This window comes from Temnothorax longispinosus, chromosome 7 (assembly GCF_030848805.1).
Source record: "Temnothorax longispinosus isolate EJ_2023e chromosome 7, Tlon_JGU_v1, whole genome shotgun sequence".
NCBI classification, from domain to species: Eukaryota; Metazoa; Arthropoda; class Insecta; order Hymenoptera; family Formicidae; genus Temnothorax; species Temnothorax longispinosus.
This window is the reverse complement of record NC_092364.1, coordinates 14,165,604-14,185,407: the sequence shown is the minus strand read 5'-3', so window position 1 is coordinate 14,185,407 and position 19,804 is coordinate 14,165,604. Positions and strand designations below refer to the sequence as shown.

The following is a 19,804-nucleotide window of genomic DNA, read 5'->3' as shown; positions in this document are numbered from 1 at the left end:
CTTTGCGCTACCTCTGGAGGACGATTTCGAGAACACGCTATCTTGATCGCTGCTTACGCTAGGCACGGGCATTGGTACTGCATAATCATACGTGGCATCTGTGCAGCAAAAACAATTTTTTTTCACTGCCCTGCGAGTAAAGCGCCCTTTTTTCAGGCGACATATTTATTATTACATGATTTATATTTGATAAATTTGAGGATCGCGAGTCAGGTAAAATAGATATTTGAGATTGCGTGCAAATACACAAAGGGTTATTAAACTAAGTAACGCGCGGTATAGTTAGGCTATTTCGTCTATTTCGTAATTGTACTCTGAAGCACCGCGGCCATGCTGAAGAAGTTCAAAAGGGACTCGACTCACCAGACTGCTCTACGTTGTCGTGGAGGTCCTTGTTGTCTACAACAACCGTGCTGTATCCGTAGTACGCCGCATGAGGAGATTCCCGATACTTGTTCTCGTGGAAAGGTTCCTGGTACTCGTCAAGCCTGACATCGCCCAAAAGACGATCATTGAGATCGCGCGGCAGGGTCGTGAGCTTCGTGCCGGCGTACCGGTCGTCGAGTTCCTCGACCCGGTAGGTCATCAAGGAGGGATCCTTCTCCGTGGTGCCGTACGCGGATTCCGGCGACAGATGCTGATGATTGCCCGTCGGAATCGCGCTCTTGGCGCCCAGGGGGCTGGCAAAGTTCTTCCGCTGTCTGTGACGCGTGACTATTAGGAATATGGCGACCGCCAGCAGCAGAATTACGACGGTCAAGACGCCGATGATCACAGCCATGTAAGTTGGATCGTCCTGCTTAGCTACCGGAACTTCGGCTGGCAGCGGATTTTCGCGAGTCAAAGTTCTGCCCCGCAATCGCGGGGCCTCGGTCGTGGGCGGCGTTTCCGGGGTGAAGTTACCGTGAGCGATGTCTGCAACACGATAGAAACACGTGCCGCTGAGTACGGTATTTTCTGGTGCTAAAGTTTGACGACGTTCGTTAATTGAAAATGTAAGGCAGTAACACCGACTCTATATTAGTAATAATAAATCGTGCAAATTTACATTTTTAAAACTACATGTTAAAATTATTTATATAAATTATAATTCTTTTTAAATTATTTACAATAATATTAATATTTTTAATTTATATTACGCCCGGTATATATTTAAAATATTTTTTATCGGACTTCAATTGTGTACATTTATTAAGCAGAATATTAATATATATACATATATCTATCAGTCCTTACGTCCCACGCACGGAAAAAATTTCTAACATTACGATTTTTAATGTTGGATTAAGCTGCGTGTCTGGTTAGATATACGCGATTCGATAAACGTGTTGTCACAACTTCGAACTTTCTACTCGAACCGCGAGGGCAAATCGTGAAAGTAGAGAAAATTGCAGACGCCGTGCGTTACAACTCACCGGAATCAAAGGTGACTTCGCTGATCATAATCCATCGCGAGGCGAAGCTGAATCTCAATTTGACAAACTTGCCGATCCGGTGGTGCAGCTTGATTGTGATATTTCTCGGTTGCTCGAAGATTTTGTCCTCCATGTAGGAGTACACGATGGGATCACCCGTGTAGTACTTGCCGCCGATGCTGAACATAACGCTGACCTCGGAGAATATCTGAAACACAAGGGAAAAAAATAACAATACAATATTATCGCATTAATATTTTTATAAGCGGCGTTCTGTGAACGAGGGGAGCCATTCTGAACTATCGAGCCTGATTTACCGCACGCGATTCGATCGGATAAAGCACTATGTGTTCAGAGCTACCGTGCGGAATTAATTTGATCGGAAGCATACCCACCTACACACACCGCAGATACTCGATTACGTCCGCGTAATCAGTATTATCGCCGTTATTACCATCGGTAACAGATAATTAGTTAACGGCGCGCTCTCCGGGATGACATCGACGGTTTCGATAATACGGAGTATCTCACGAACGCGTTCCGAGCGAGCGAGGACGCGTGGAATGCTAATTTCATCCCTCGGAGGCGTAAGACAATTCGGCGAGGAGAATCCAAGCCGTGTGAAACGGACGAAAGACGGAGGGAGCGGGCGAAAGGGAGAGAGGTACGAAGGTAAGACAGCATAGGAGTTAGGGACGAAGATTACAAAGCCGAGATTATCTAACTCCCTTAGACCCAAAGACGGGAGGCTGTATGGATTTTCGACGTACTGAAGCCTACCGCCCGCGGATGCGCCGAGAGAATGAGGAAGTCGACGTAGAGGAAGTGGCAGCCGCGAAGCAGCCGTGGAGAGAAAGACGGGGCGGTGGTGGAGGAGGATGGGGAAGGTGGGGTAGTAGCTGGCGATGCTTTGAAGCACTGTCTTTCGGGAGACGTGTCCTATCCGCGCGAGCGCGCGCTTGTTAATAGGAGAGGTCGTTTAGGGGTAGCTTCTGCCACTCCGCAGCCCCATTCGCCCCGAACTGCCGACTTGCCAGACTGTCGGTATTGTATTTGAATACGTGGCGTATCTGCTCTCTCGGTCGTTGCTTACTACCATTGTATGCACGAGATAGAGAGAGAGAGAGAAAGAAAGCGCGGGAGGGAAGGAGAGAAAGAACGTCGCATCCTGCTCTCTTCTCAATGTTCGTCTCTCTCGGATCTCCATCTCCTCCCGTCTCTATCCCGCGAAACCCTCCGCTGGTCTCCCTCACGAATCGCCGTAGCCTCAGTCTTGACTGCCTCTCGTCGTCGGCCTGCCCCATGGTTCTCCAGCTCGCTCGATCGCGGGCGCACAATCGGGCTCGAGCCGGGTAATGAGGCGCTCCATTCAGATAAATCTTGATACCGGTAGGAGAGTGTTTCGTGGCCTATTATGTAGGGATTCTCGCGCGGAATGATGATGGGGCGCAAAATTTTCGCGGTTAACCAGCGCGCGTATTAAGTTTCGTAACTTTCCCGGTGCGCGGCGAGAATTACATAACTGTTGACAGCACGGGTATTAATTAACTTTACCTGTATGAGCTTTTGCCGTGACAAGCTTACATAATTTGCAATTTAATTCGTAGTTGTACTTTTTGATTATATCTCCTATGACGAAAATTATCTTCAGTGATTCTCGATCGTTCATCGAATCAGCAATGCTTTTAATTTGAGTGGATTAAGATAAATACAATATACCTCGTCTAACTTGTGCTTATTGATATTACATGTGCGATTGACTCGAATAAATTTCGATAACCATAGCAAAGATTTATGTCTGTGAAGTTTAAGAGATTGATACATTCCAAACTAGGCTTTCTCGTTTCATATTCCATCTAACATTTCATTAACTGATAAAATTTACTGATCAAAGTTTAAATGACATTCCGCTGTAGTTCACAAATTATTTTCAATTGGTTCGTTCAGCTCTTATTAGAGTAGCCCGGTAATTTTTTTTGAAATTGTGTCTCGCTATCTCGAGCATCTAAGTGCCGAATTATTTTATTAAAATACATCTCGTTGCCATTAGCCGAGTGTTCAGCGAGCCATTATGTAAACACTCAGGCGTAAAGAGGACCGTGGGGGCGAAAAATTTTTACGGAAAAAACTGACGTCTCCGGCAAAGCCACGGCCACCGCGCACCGCCGGCCGTCGCTTGAAGCGAAACGCGGATCCAGCAAGCCGCGAGTCGTTTCCTTTTTCTCTTTCCGTCCGTTTCAGCCGAACCCAGGGGCTAACCGTTGTTGCGCCTCGTTACCCATCCTACGTCCGACCTTGACTCCAACGTGAAAACTGGATTTCATGCCGTATACCGTCTCCTCAACCCTATGGATTCTTTCTTTTTTTTTGTCTTTTTACTCTCTAGGCGTGGATTAAAGGCTGGCGGAGGATCTTTGCGCACATTTCGCCGCGACTGTCCGTCTTTCCTTTTTACGCCTTTTTCTCCGTCCTTCGCCAGCCGCCTACTTTATTCAGCAGCCGTTTCGTTCTCACAGACAAGTCAGTGCCGTCAGGCATTCCAATTTCCTCTCTATACCGTACACATATCCGTTTATAGTTTTTTCCCGCTTATTATCGTGCAAATACGGTCTCGCCACGGTTATCCTCTCGATCTCGAAGTTTATAGCGAGATATGATAAATGGACATACGTAGCTAATGGGCAGTGACAGATAGGACGAATCTCGAAATCAACCATTAATCATAAAATCAATTTTAAGCAGATTTTTTTTAGTAAGTCTTCTACTTTATATAAGTTTTATATTTAATATATTAAACAAAAAAAATCTATATATAAGTAAGATATTGATAAGAAAGATATTTCTAGGGAAATATAAGTATATGCACGATGATTCAATTTACGCGCGGTTCTGTTTTATAAATGTATAATTTAAAAAATCATTTGTTACACACTAAAACGCAAAATGTCAAGTATTACCTGTATGTCCTTAGTGAATTGGTTGTTGCAGTAGATGTGAATGGCCGAGAATTCTCTGACGTGGTCGAATTCGAATTTGATCTCGAGCGGATGCCCGGACCTCGATTCGTTCTTCCAGCCGACCCATCCCTGACTTCTGTCGTAGTTGTCAAAGTAACTCATTTTAATGGACTCCGGCCCGATCCTGCCGTCTGTCAGTTGTCCCAAACCGCGAAGAAGTTGTCCGTCCCAATAACCGTCGTAAGTCGCGTCGAAGAATTCCCAATTGTTGCGCTTGTCACCTTGGGGCATCGAGTAGGAGACGATGCCGTCGTTCCAAGGGCACCCGTAGAGCTCGACGCGCATGCAAACGGTGCGACGGTGGTAGCTGTAGGGTAGGAAACGAATTTTGCTCGCCCATATTGATGGATCCAGTTCGTGCTTCGACTCCAGGTAGGTGTTCTTGTTCCCTTGGATAACCTGAACAAACGGAATATTGGAAATTGACGTCAATATTGTCGAACGTGGTTTTGCAAGAGAATATATTTTTCGTCTGTCTGAATTTTTTTAATTCTAGACATCTCCGGCTGTTTTATATCGGAGTTGTATAACGATGATCTGTATTGACTATTGATAGATCCATCGTTCGACGCGCAAACTATTCAAACTTACTACACCCAGGCGATATACGGATGTATATTAGATCGTGATTGACAGAATGAAGTATAATACGATACGTTTAAATGATACTATTCATGCTACGCGCACACGTCATGTTAACTTTATCGGTGAATAAACAGATGCAAGATTCCGCGACGTCCGACGCCTGAGATGAATCAGCGTCCGTGTAAAATCTTGACCCTTGCCTCATTTACGGACATTCTCAGGCGGCGGAGATAGCGAAATTTTTCGCCAGTGCGCAATATAAATTGCGCCACGCTACACCGTAGTATTTCTGCGCTGCGTGATTTCAGGCTTGGCGCTTGGCGCTTGGCGCGCGCTCTTTCTCTCTCTCTCGCATAGAACAAGGCTCGTTCTATTCGATCGGTCGACCGTCGAAACGTATATCGCCGGGGAGGATCGAGAATTTCTCGGACGGCGTCGTCGTCGAGGAAAGAGGCCCTTTGGAACAAAGGACCTCTTATTTTCCACTTATGAGCTCGCCAGCGCCTCTCGACTCGCTCGCACGGAATTCTCACGTATGGTCGGTTACGTGACCGTGTAACCATCACCATCGCGATCCCGACAGGTGCAAACACTTCTTTATCTTCTATTTTTACCCTTTCCACGTTTGTTCCTTCTTCTCTGTTATCTGTTATGCTTATGCTCGTCGGGCGTTAAATAGTGTTCATTAGATTACGGTTCTATTATATCGTTCTATTATATCGTGATTTTAATGAATTTAATATGCTTAATCGATTCTGCGCACAACATGCATTATGATTAAATTTAATTACGAATATTCATTTGTAGTACATCAGGACAGATAATAAGAAGATATCAAGTATTACAAAGGATTTGTTTAATAAAACGATTTTTGAATGCACAATACGCGCTTGATAATAGCTTAACTTTAAACTACCTAATTTTATCACTCGCTTGAAAAAACAAAAAAGTTATCAAGAATAAGACATTATGTTTTACTCGCCTTTATAAAGCTATCATATTTTATAGTAGAAAATGAATTAATACATATACAAATTTTTTTATTTCAATTATGTGCTTCTAAAAATAAACGTGATAAGCCGATTATTAATAATTTCCACAAATTCGGACATATTTTTCCACGCATTGTATAACTATGTAAATGTATTTTTAAAATAAACTTGATATTCTTTTATGATTTATTCGCGAATCTTGAGAGATCCAGCTGGACTGCCGGAAAGGGTGAGGGTTAACAATGAATTATTCAGTTAGCCATACACTCGTCTTTTTGCGGATCTATTTCTATTTTGTACCTTTTTGATTTTTCTATTCACTAGAAAAATGAGCTCACGATCGCACGATGGGAAACGCGTTTAAAGATGATTCTCGTGACCGCGCGAACCGGCACGTTCCGCGCTGGGTGGCGCGGTAATTGGGACCGGTAGCTGACACCGTTTTATTTGCGCCGCGACGCGGCGGTACCTGATGTTTAGCACATTGAAACGGACGGTACCAAGGCGTCGGATGGGCAAATACAATGAACCGACACGTGAGAAATTTTCTGCTAGGCGACGGAATCGCATAGTGGGCGTTTCCGGAGGTTGACAGTTACGTGTGTAGCTTTGCCGAGTGTATGTACGTAATAGCATCCTGTTTCTCTCCTCCGATGATTGTATCTGGAGTTATTTTCGCACGTCGAAAAGCGAGAAGGGGTTAAAGCTTTGTATTAATACACCGCGAAGTATTTACTATGGAATATTTGCACGTGGAATGTTGGATACTTAAAAAATCCATGCAGGAAAATGATAAGGTTTTAGAATACATGGATATACGTGGGATATCTCCCTTCCTTTAAATATTCATATAGGTACTACAATGTGTGTAGTTTTGTAATTTTTTTTGCGAAGAATCCCCATCGAGGTGTCTCGACTTGGCTGTTGAAAAGTACATGGATATTTAGTACTGTCATTTATATCGCGTGTTCTTACTTTATAACCCAGATTTCGTTACACTCGCCGGCACGATGCGACGCGACCAGCTGCACTATCGAATTTTTTTACGAAGATGACTCACAATTCGGCGGCCGGTTTCGCGTGCGGTCGGTCCCCGATGCGGCGGCGAATCTTAATTCCCGAAAGACCCCGAGCGAACGACACTGAGCGACGAGGCCAAATTACGACGGCATTTACGAGCCGTTGAGACGTGCGCCGAGAAAAATAAGTAATCTTGATATTTATCTTCCGCGCCCACGCGCGCGTCGCAGACCGGCCGGGGCCCGAGCAACGTCGGTCTGCTTTGTCGTGAAAGACTTTTCTTAAGCACGCCGCGACCGAGGTGAACGATCGTCTCTCAAATTATTCCTCGACCGTGTCGCTGCAGTTTCTCGTCACTTTTCGTGGTAGGCGAATTCCAACGAGCGACTCGAAGTCACGAAGTGGTGCGAAGGCGTGGCGGATAGCAACACCCATTTTATGTTAATGTTTTGTGCGTGTTGCTTTTTGTGTGTGGATCGGTCGCGGTAGGCTGCTACCGTTGCAGCGTTGGTAGCTGAACGTCATAGAGGCGGTGTTGATGGCCACGCGTCGTCGTGGAAGATTATGAGGGATAAGACATCTCACGGCTTTATTTAAATAAAAACTTTCGGTGACACATGATGATTATGCGGATTTATGATATACATTAGTAGATTTTTGTGATAGGACTGCCAATACTGAATATCAATTAATGTGTACACTACCGCTCAAAAGCCACCTTAAAGAAATTTCGAGAGAAATTTTATTAGAGATGAGTTTATTAATAAAATTTTAATAAAAGTTAATAATTTGCTACATGTGTTTATTGCATAGATAGATGGTTACATGTTATTTAAACAATGTTAAATGATTTGACAAGTTAGTAACATTATTTTTTTGCCTCATTAATGTAGCCATCACGTTTTTTTATCGCAGCCTTACATAGTTGGCATTTTGTTGATTAATTTTGTAATTGATTTTTGGCTTCTACAAAACCAACGTGATGATCTCGGAAAATGTACTCTTTATTTGAGATTTTCCGTACGCAAAATAATTACATGAAATTAGGAAGTAAGGGATACCAATATAACATATAGTTTTGTTAAAAATGAGTACGTGCCATGCAATAATCTCTACTTTAAATTGAGTTTACTGCAAAAAACTAGAATGTTTTACATTTTTTCTAGGATGGCAAATACTTTTGAGCGGTAATGTATATGCTCACAATCAGACATTAATTGGACATCAGAGGAGCCGATAACAAGGCAATAACGCATATTATCTATTCTATCTGCTATTATTGGATATTAAAATGAATTATCTTCTCTTAGGACACTATTTTTAATAGTCGTCGCGTTCAAGATCATTGAATGTAAAATATAGACGATGACAGCTGCGTTGTTTCTATCGGTGATGTCGTCCACATCGGACCGGGGTTATTAAGAAAGATTATGTCTCGGATAAACCGAGGTGTAATTAAGCGAGGGATAACGCGGAGCGCGCACAGCGGGAGGAAGAGACACAAATTTCTGCAGGTTTATCCCTACTGCTGATGTTTTCTGGGTGGGCCCTTCCATTCCAACAGGTACCTTACATCGCGCCACAAGCGAATTATATGGGATATGCAAATGATTACAAGATGAAAGATATTTCTCGGATATTTCATTTATTTTCTTTCTATCAAGAGAATTGTATTGAGAGTTGCTGTGAAATAATGGCTACGCATAAATCAATAGAAGTATTTTTCATAATTCCGAGACTTCATAAAATTTTTATGACCTTCCTTTTTATAGGAGAAATGGAATGTACAACAAATTAGCTGAATCTTTACATTAAGTACTTCTCTCCACAAATCATTTTTTACGTTTGTTAAAATGAGAAACATTCTTTCATCTTATGACTCATAATTCGTAACTGCGACAATGAGAGGCAAATGCATGCATTGGTACTATTTTCAACTTTGTTATGATATGAATCTTACAGTATCAATATCAATGTATATCATATATATAGATGTTAATAATAGTGCTTCATTGGTTGAATTAAATAATTTATCATTTTAAATAATTTATCGTGCGTACAATCAGCCTTGGTGCTTGGTACCAGATGATATCTTAAAATACACAGATGGAAATGTTAGAAGTGTACGTAGCGTCCGTATTAAGGGAACTGCACGTAATACGTATATAGGAAAACCAAGTCGCTTCGCGACTGCATGCAAATGTGGCTCGGTCCGCGTTCCTACGGATTCGACCTTCGTCGGATACACGCGCTACCAAAAGGATTCGGATATATCCAAACAGGTACGCCTATGTAGGTGAGCCGGAATCGTCTGACCCGTCTGCACGCTACGACCTTCTCTCTTCCCTCATTTTATTGATCCACTCTTCTATACAAATAAGCTCGCGCCTGCCAACTCCCAAGGAAAGCTACTCCCCGAACGCGACCGGACGCGCTCGGCCTCTCTTTCCTTTCGTCAGTTTTCGGAAATCGATGACATTCTCCGGCTCGTGAGTCGTCGAGTCCGCGCTCGAGATAGATTTCCGCGAGCCGAAACGCGAGGCAGGCACGCGTTAAATAGGCACGTGCCGCGCGGAGACACTGACTGATTTTACGAGGCGCACGATGTGGACGTTTCCTTGATTTCGACGCTGGGGTACGCCAGCCAGTCCGGTAAATTACGACGGAGGATTTATGGATTATTCGAGCGTACGCCGCGCCAGGAGTCATCTTATTACCACTTTCGCGAATCGCCGAAATTCGCCGGCCGCGACTGCCGAGCGCGAAATTTATTCTCGCTGCCGGACGGGGTAGATCGCCGGTAGCGATGTGATTATTGCGGACGGCGCTAATTAAAGACTTAGGTTCACGGTTACCAGTATATCTGTGTAAATTACATCACGTACTGCGCGCCCCGTACGCTCTCCAACGCGGCATATTACATCGGAGATTTACGTCTTGTTAACGTCACGCTTTAGTTACTACCCGTAGCCGCGCCGCAGATACCCGCGGACACAACTACAAATCATTCTCAATAATCGTGCGTGCGCGCGCTCGGCGCTTTATGCGTATTGCCCGCGACTAAATTTAACCGCGTGACTATGTCCGTACGTAACCCTACTAGCGGATTGGATCGCCGCAATCGCTGTGTCGAATCAAATCGCCCAGCAAAATGTCTTTCTACAGCGCGCTGCCGATTCGCACGATTAAATCGGTCGCTTTAGATAGCGGATTATATATAATGAATTCCGCGGTCTTGTCAGTATGGGAATCTTGTACGTTTTGACCCGCTGCTTCGCAATCTATAAATACGCCGACTACGCCCGTTCTGTATCGCACTAATTTCGAGGCACATCCCTGACCTCGATTATTCTGAACTTCTATTTGTTCTCGACAAAAGGTATCATCAATATAACGTGCTGTACGTATGTTAATCATTATTCACATAAAGATATAGATCGGAATAACGGAGAGTAAGATTCACCTCTTCGCCATGCAAGTTCCTATAGCGAACCCACTTTCCCAGTTTCGGCCTCCAGTACTCCAGCATATACGCCTCCGAATACTCGACACCCTGGCCGTTACCGAAGCGGCCCTGAGTGCCGGTCGCCGTGATCGTGTGCACCGTGTGAAGATCGATTTCCAGCCACTCGCGCGGCTCTGCCGTGATCTGCTGCTTCGGACACCAGGCACCTCCGTGGCTCTCCTGCTTCAGCCTGGAAGAATAAATATTTGTTCTGGGATTACGGACCTTTATTTTCCCTTTCCCGCTTTCTTATCGCGCTACGATCGCCGAGGGAAAAAGGGAGAGCTTCTCCGGGGGAATCCCATCGTGAGGAAAGGAAAAGAGTCGCCAACGCGCGCGCGTCCCATCCGAACTTTCCCGTCTCGCGTGACGCTTTTACGGATTCATACATTCTTATCTCTATGTAAATTCAGAGAGGTTTAGGTTTATTATATTTCGATTCGCTGTATTTCCCGTTTATAGCTTCATATAAGAACGTTCTAAAAAAAACGGCACTTCAGAATTAGGTAAACCTTCTTGAATGCGGAATGCGGAATACGAAGAATGTAGCGCGCGGCCTCGTAATATTGAAATCTCTCTTTGAATGTTCGTTCGGGATTTGCGGCGTGCGGAGAATTCGCGCCCACATTTAGTTGATAAGAAAACGCCGTTATCGCGGTGGATGAATACCGAGAGCCGAGAGCGGAAGCATCGGCATCGGTCGCGCACAGAGGAAATCGTATAAATACGTGATCGGCCGCGTGTCTGACGGATAACCGTCAGCTCTCGCCAACGCGATACGGGATGAAATTATAATTTATCGATCAAACCGAAGTCCCGGATGACATGAATTAAAGATGAGCTGACACCGTCGCGGGGAAATGACGGCGAAGCCACTTCGAGAGCTGGCTAATAATTGTATTCGCATATACCTTTCGCGGGCTCGTCTATGGCATTAAAATGCTTCCCTGTGTCGTCCGCGATATGGCCATGAAATACGCACGACCGTGATACGCTTGTGGATACGATTCCACGGCTCGTAAACTAAGCCGACGAGAGCGAATCTGTTTCGAATTCTTTCTGTCGTCGTAAATTACTGCTATCCCGTGGACGTGATAATCCACGAAGCGGTATTACTTTATAGGCATTTATTAATAAAGCATATTTACCGAGGAGCATGGCACGCCGCATCGTGACGTGAATTTTGTCGTGGGCGCATTTATTAACTATGAAAAGTTTATGAAAGCATTTCTTCGGGAATTCCCCGACGGGATCCCTCGCTTACGACAACGCGAGGGTGCCGCCTTGTACGAAACACGACGGGGACGAGTGTACGGCGAAGGAAAAATTTAAGGAAGGGAAGAAAAAGAGAGATGAGACCCCCGAAGAGAGAAGCGGGTGGCGGGTGCCAAATGAATCCGCCGCGCGCCGGCGGAACTCGTGTACGCGCGACGAGCAAAAATGTTCTCGCGCAATAAAGAGGTGAGCTACCGTCCTCTCTGAAGTGTCAGAACTTTAAGTGTTGCTTTGACGTGGAAGACAGTAAAAGCCGGCCGACTAGGATTTGCCGTGTGTCTGTCTAAGGGCGCTTCCCGGCGTGGTTTGGCAAGGAGAATACAGAGTGAAACAGCGCGAAAGGACAGGACAGGAAGAGAGAAGAGGAGCGAGGAAGAGGCGGAACGCATAGAGAACGAGCAAAAGGAAGCCGGTGATGCACGGATGTAGAAACGGCGCGTGGACGCGGGCGGGAAGAAGAACGAGAAAGAGAAAGGAGTAATATCCGCCATACCGCCAAAGATCATAACTCATAGCCCATTAAGAGACCTCGAACTGCCTGGCTGCCACTTTGATACAGTCCGGGGGCATCAAAGACATTCCACGCGCACGGCGCACTCCTGGTCCGCGATAAATCTCAGAACGGACGATTACGCCGACTTGAACAGCGAGGCTGCCACGTCGGCGGAATCGGAGCGGGGTCCTTAGACGGGAGGAACCGATTATCGAGGAGGAATGATTTGTCGAACTGGAGAGATGCGCGTCGCTCTCTCCGAAGTCGGGACTTAGGAACATGGAGGGAAATGATCCGTTGCTAAGGTGAATAAGATCCTCTCGAGCGACGTCGTCGGGGTTGTTGTTGAACGATCGAGAGGATTTCTTCGCGAGGATAATATTTTTCCATTTATGCGAGTACATCGAGACACGCGCGCGTACATTTTATTACAATATATCAAATAACTGTAAAACGATTAACGTGTAAATATGAGTAATGTACTGTAAAGGATATTTTTTGGAAGGTATTGTATCTGCAAATTGGTGAATTGTAGGATTTCGTGATTTTTTTTTAAATTTAAGCCTTACAAAGTAAACTGCTGTTCCGACTACTAGATACTAGATAGAAGTATTTTATGGTAAGCGGATAGGTAAGTAGGGTATTCGCCGCGCGAAGCCCGTAATACCGCGAAGCCTCAAAAATGCCGTCAAAGAAGTTCCTAGTCGACAATGCGGTCTGAAACGATACTGGCGGTTGTTGCACCGAAGGGGCTCTCGCGTGACGTTATCGATTGCGAAATTGACTTGCACGCGTATCTCCGTTTCATCTATCGACTGATTACCTATGCCTCGATACACGCCGCAATTAATTTCATGCATTAATCTGTTTTATGTTCACGCATCGACGATTGATTAATAGTGACGAGAGTTGATTACATCCCGCGGAATATTGAAAATTCACGCATGACTCGGTTAATACAGCAGAATTTCAATTACGGGCGAAAGGGCACGTGGTGGAGCGACTAATGTCTTGCGAGAGCGCGAGTTTATTAGCGCGCTAGGTGGTCCCGATGATTCTCCCTTGCGTTTGGACATTCGTCCCCCGCCTGCACGTTGTACTCCCGTCCGTCCACCTCGTCGTCGCGCGTTTGTCCCGCCGGAATGGTAATTAGCTGACACGCATAATCAAAGGAGTATGCTACGGGGCACGTTAACGACGTCTAAGAGCTTCGGAACGGCCGATACAAATGGCTCTGCATGCGGGACGCCGCGCGTCATTAATCCTCATTGCGGGACTGAGGGCCGAATTAGACGTGCGGTTTAGTAGGGTGTGATTAATATACGGTGCGACCGGTCGACCGGTCGATCGTCAACTATCTCGAGGACAGACAGGATGACGGACGTGTCGCCCGCGCAGCAGCCCGTCGAATTGCTCAACTTGTAGATGATCTATCGCGAGATCTTTCACGAGAATGATGACTCTCCGCTTCTTCGGCCTCTCGTCGTTTCCGCCGTGTCGTTCCGCGCGCCGGGCATTCTTAAATAGCCTATAATCGAGAGCCAGTTACGAGTCACGAGTGGACAGATTGAGAACTCCCGAGTAGGCTTTTAGTTAACGCGCGGACACCGCACTCTCGACGAGATATGAAACCGGTGAATGCTCAAGCTGATTCGAATATCGCCGCATTATGCCGTCGATCTCGTAACGCGAACCGCGCACGCCGCGTCGTGCCGTTGCGTTGCGTTTTTCACGGTCCGTAAGCCGAGCTATAGTAATATGATGAAATTTCCGGATTTGTATTGCGTCGGATTTGTGTGTGATGCGCGCTGCGTAAACGAATCAGTAATTCACTCACCGTGCGCGATGCGGCCCGACGTTTCCGCTATCGAAGCTGGAGCTCGCAGTGATGTCCGCGTCGGGAATCGCGCCCGACTCCATCCCCAGGGGTGCGATGCATTGTGCTGCAAATAAAGGAAATTGCTTCAATTATATGTTTGTCTCGGGCGAGAATAAATGAACGATATAAACTTCGGATGTAAAGTCCATTTTAGATAGCGTGCAGTACGAATTGCCTCGGAGAGCTTCAATAACCTAATAACACGATATTTTCTCGGTTGAATTTAGTTTCTCTTGAATGATAATCTGAATAGACGTTAATTTCTTTATCAATTTTTAGTTTTTTAACCCTATTCGCTCCAACGTTTTTTTCACCCCAATAATCCTCCAACCATGCACTTTCGAGTCCCACGTGTTTTTTATAATGTTAATAGCTTTGAAAAATTCCCCAAAAATTATTATAATATCTTTATACCTTCGACTAAAAATCAATGTAAAGAACATTTGAAAATTATTTATGTAATATTTTTTTTACAACAATTATATGTTGACAAACACACGTTACGACTCGTTTTACTTAAAAAATCATAACTCACGAACAAATTGACGAAGCTTAATGAACCAAAACGCAAATTAAAGCTAAAAGTAGTGCAAATGAGAAAAAAAATATGAGATAATTATTAATTAAATAGGAATACTTAATTTCGTCGCCGCAAATTTGGTAATTTTTAAATGGTACAGAAGGACTTTAAGGACTTAAAAAATGCTAGAAAAAGAATTTCTGAATAAGAAAAGGCGAATTTGAAGTGTGACAGATATTTTTTATGTAAAAAAATTAATTTTTTTTATATAATCGTAGCTCCTCCCCACCTCTTCCACCTGCCTCTGAGCCATAATAGACCTCTGTGGAATGTTAAATTTTTTTTTTAACGACAAAAATATTTTAAATACAGTTAAATTATACACAAAAATACATTTTTATCGAAAAAAAAGCTCATTTACCTTTCACACAACACTGACGTAATCCTCCAACCATGCACTTTCGTGTCCCACCGAGATTTTGATTGTTCCCCGTTTCGAGAGTAAATGAGCTAGGACTTTGAAATTTTTACCTGAGGTTCCCTGCCACAATAACTTTTTTCCGGCGTGGAGGGGATTCTCCCACGATCATTTGTTTTCCGGAACAAACGACTGTTAGAAATTCGTGGGACACGAAAGGCATGGTTGGAGCGAATAGGGTTAATATTAAATATATAATATTATTAAATACCTAAGTTAAAACGCTGTTATAATAACAAATGTATTCGACATTTAAAACAGAATAAAATCTAATAAAAAAACATGCAGCATTTTTCATAACCATCAAAGGTCACGTAATGTAATTGATATATCATTTGTCTCGCATCAACGATCTCTTTCTAGCTTAAACTTTCCGTCGTCATTAAAAGTTGTTTTAAACAAGCCTGTTTTAAACAAGCCCTTATTTTCTCGAGAGAGTTGTGTTGCGCCGTTATTTTCGGCGAGAACTGAAGTTTATCAGGTTTCATTATGCGCTTGAACATCGCGGCACTACTTCTTTCGAGGTCAACCCGTGTAAACCCGCGCCGGTCGCGAAAACGATGAAAAAGGCATCGCGAGCGCCGCCGCTCCGGAGCGCCGTATTTATCGCTCGGTCGGATCGCGCGTTCCGCGATAATTACGGCGCTTAACACGATACCGAGAACGGATTTCCATTTGAAATCGAAGAAAGATAAGTGCCAGGGATGACTTGAAATTATATATCCGCGCAGGCCTGCCGATGATCAAAGCAGCACTCGCGAACGAGAACGAGCCGTTGTACCTTGAGAAGAGGTCAAAGCAGATCTGTTGGCGTAGCAGAGAGATCGCGCCAGGTTCTCGGGAAACGAGCGAATGATATACAGCTCCTTAGCGAGAAATCGTGGCGAGACTTGAGCGGCGCTTCGGTAAACTCGATAAATCCGTGGAGAAAATTCAACTCCGAATGACCCTAACGACAGCTGTTTCCTGAGCCATCGTCGGAACCGTCAACGATTATCGAGCTCGTTTATTCGTCCAACGATCTTAAATCCACAAACTTTTCTTCCGACCGCTTCCTTCATCGTCGCGGATGTCTGTCTGGCATCGAAAAGATGTCTGGCGTAAATAAGAGGGTTGTAAACATCTACTTTTTCCAAACGGCGCCAAAGATTTCGGGTTTGAATAAGATTTAAAAAAAAAAAGGTAAAAACATTCATTCACTTTGACTAAATAGCAGTGCTTAATTATCCGATTAACGCAAAACGATAAGACAACATACATGCAAGTTTAATTTATAAACGGTTTGCGTATTTGACTTCTAGCGAATCTAAAGTTTTGTAACACGATATTAATTTCAATACATTTTTAAAAATAAAAAAAAGCATGAGTTATAAAACCATGTTTCTTAAGATTGATGAATGTATTAGTTAGTGAAGTTTTAGGTAAAAATTTTAATTTATTTGTTTACATGTATATCTCACTTGTTAATATTCTTTTGAGTGTGAATCAAAATCGCATTACGTACGTATCTTTCATATAGATATGCAACAAACATTCAAGATATAAAAGTTTACAGAGAATAATATCCCTATTTTTCATCATTCGTTCTCTTCACTTTCACCGCTCCGGGAGACGAGGAAACAATTATACAGAAGAATTTCTAGTAATCATCGCCAGACCTATATCAAGCTAAAAATACTCAGGACTGTCTCGAGTTTCATTGAAGCGACAAAAAACGCATTCAGACAAATAAGTTTCGTAATCATTGCTATCCGGTGCGCGACACACGACTCTCGGAGATCGATCGTCTTCCCGTCGCGCTCCTTCCGGTACGCGCCCGATGCGACGGTGACGCGTGGTGAGCAACATCCAGCAACGAGAAGGCTTACGCTCCGAGATCGTCTTCGAGTAGTTAGGCTCCGAGTAGGCAGGCCGAGTTCGATTCTTGTATTTATAGACATCCTGGAAAAGAGTGCAGGGGAACGGGCAGAAGAAGAAGAAGAAGAAGTAAGTTATGCGACGTTTGGCCCGCCCCAGCCACTCATTCGGCGACCATAATTCTCGGGGAGTGACAGCTCCGAACGGAAGGGTGTGTGCCGCCCTCCATCCGCGAGAAGAGGGAAATTGAATGCCTTCGCAACCCCTCCTCACCATCTCAACGTCGGTCTCTCGTCTTCGCCCGCTCGCTCTCGTTCTCGCTCTCCTTCTTTAACCGCGTCACTGTCAAACTGATAACCGCTTCTTTCCAGAGAGACGGCTCTCCTCCGCGAAACCCGAGACAACCACGAAACGGTCGGCGAACAAGCCGCCGCGCGCCGCCTGGAAGAGAACGCAATACGTTCGAGGCGACGTAAGAGAGATTGTAATAGAAAAATCGTAATAAATTCTCAGAGAAATTCTTCCGGCGCGTATCCCAGCACCCAGCGTTGCTTTTGTATCTGTTGTTACTTGATAGTCTCAGAGTACCGCGGAAGTACAGTTTTTTCTCCGCCTCCACATTTCGTATGTTCTATATGCAATATATATATCTGCGTGCACGTCGAGTTGATAAACGATTTTCTCCGCCGCGAATCTCGAAATACCGAAATGGTAATTGAAACGTCTTGGCGTTGAATCAGACTTCCAACGGTTAAGTTACAAGTTGAGGCGGCGATGAAGGCTGCGCGATTTGTTAGAGATCTACGAATTGCGCAATATCGTAAATCTCCTCCTTTACAAGAACGGATCTCCTTCTCCGCCGTCGTTTGTCCTCTCCCGCGAAGCATTCACGTCGCACTCGAGGTAGCGAACCACTCCTCCTTCTTCAGGCAACTGAGAATGGTTCTGAATTAACCTTTAACACAGTGGTAAGTCACGTCTTTATCCGCTAGGTGAGGCTGACTTTAATAATTTAATATATACTCGGTGTAGTCGTTTGACTATGGAAACGGCTATGTTTTTCTCTGTAACTTTTTCAAAAAAATGCATGTAATTTGCTGCGATATACACAAGCGGATGCTCGTTATGGATTTACACACATCACGTCTCATATACATAATTTTGTTCCCTTCATCCCGGACGAAGTCAAAGATCGTCTCTGGTAGACGAATACGGCAAGTAATTAGCGCGGCTTTTATAATAATGGCAAAGCAAATTGCACAGAAGACTAACGAATCTCTCGGCAAATTAGGGAAGAAAAATAGAGGAAGTGCGGTGAGGGTAGACACCAACAACGAGCTTTTCTATCTCGGTGAATTTAATAATTCGCATCACCCTTCCTTTGTTAATTCCAGGATTATTATTAATGACGGCGCACCAGAGTCGCGGTCGGCTTTCGGTGCGCTTACTCGCACTTCTCTCTCCTCGGGCACGAATGTAAATTAATTACGCACCGGGACTTTCACGAAAAACATATTAAACTTCCCCATCTCATTGCAGCACGATATTAGCGCATAAATCATGACTCGCACCTAATCCTCGGGTTAACTCAATCTTTGTTTTTTTCTTTACGTCAAAACGTCTCGACTAATTATAACGTACGAGCTGTCTCCTGCAATCATACATATCCTTAAACATTGTAAAGAGAAATTTTCTATTATATCGTGCATATTCTTCAAATATTAAGACATTAAATAGCTATCTTGCAAAGCACTATAGTGAAATTGCAAATCGTTAAGAAAATACGAATTTCATTTCAAATCCCTTAAGATGCATTTGTTACATCGTTATATCGGGGGCAGGTATATAACGTGACCGCGATATCGCAATACCGACATTTAATCCAGATTAAATTCTACGCAAGATGTAACTTGGGTACTGTCTAGTCGTTTGTGTGTTAATGATAATCAGCTTCTCCGCACGGCTCAACTACGACGGGACTCGGGACTCGGTTCGTTATGTTTGCTCAACGGAATTAGCAGGTGGACACCTGCACCGCAAGGTTTCTCCCTTTCGACTGTAATGCCGCGCCCGTTTTCCGGGGCATCGGTGAAATTAGAATGAATGTTTGTAAGAGCGTCGACCCCGAAAGAAGTTCGTGCTTGCCCCCCCTCCTTCCCCCGGGTAATGCGCTGCACCCTTTCGTAGGGCCGTGAAAGCCATGAGGCGCGGTTTCCTCGGGCATTGTCAGACTTGGGGAGCCATTTTCGCCTCTTTCAGAGAAAACAAACATTCGTTCTAGGTGGAAGGTAACTCGGCGTCGACGAAAACGCGCATGCCCGTCCTCCTGGCGCCGCGACGGCTGGCAGAACGGAAGTACTACTTTTACACCGGCCCTCCTACTTCTCCAAGGTCCCTACTTCTTTCTCGCTCTTTCTCATCCCGTTCACCGCGTCCGCGTCCTTCTCTACCGCGCCGCGACCGTTCCACCCTTGAAACCCCCTAGGCGTGGACTGGAAATCACCGTCTCGTGTTGCGTGCGTTACTTAGACCTCGAGGGTCGAAAATACAACCCCTTTGTACGGGAGTTCGTGCCTTCGTGGCCTGGATTTATCAAAACTAAGCAGTTTTATTCTCTGATGTGTCTGACGTTAATAGATAGGTACAAAAAGAGGTAGACACTCTATATTGACATTGCTTTGTAAAAAATATCTACTCTAACAGCTATTTATCTTTAGAAACGAATAAAATCGCGAAAAATTTATCCGGACATTATTCATAACGTAATT

The 19,804-nt window shown here is 44.5% G+C and overlaps 1 protein-coding gene across 3 annotated transcripts in view; it reads right to left on the bottom strand.

Annotated features, from left to right (window-relative positions):
- LOC139816838 (discoidin domain-containing receptor 2) overlaps positions 1-19,804 on the bottom strand; it is a 149,226-nt gene that overhangs the window by 7,798 nt on the left and 121,624 nt on the right. For all 3 annotated transcript variants that reach the window (XM_071784607.1, XM_071784604.1, XM_071784606.1), the window contains 6 exons: positions 14,140-14,245; positions 10,493-10,724; positions 4,373-4,831; positions 1,416-1,623; positions 364-915; positions 1-98 (listed from right to left, as the gene is read on the bottom strand). In XM_071784607.1, coding sequence (XP_071640708.1) covers positions 1-98; positions 364-915; positions 1,416-1,623; positions 4,373-4,831; positions 10,493-10,724; positions 14,140-14,245 — 1,655 coding nt within the window. The remainder of the gene's footprint in view (positions 99-363; positions 916-1,415; positions 1,624-4,372; positions 4,832-10,492; positions 10,725-14,139; positions 14,246-19,804) is intronic.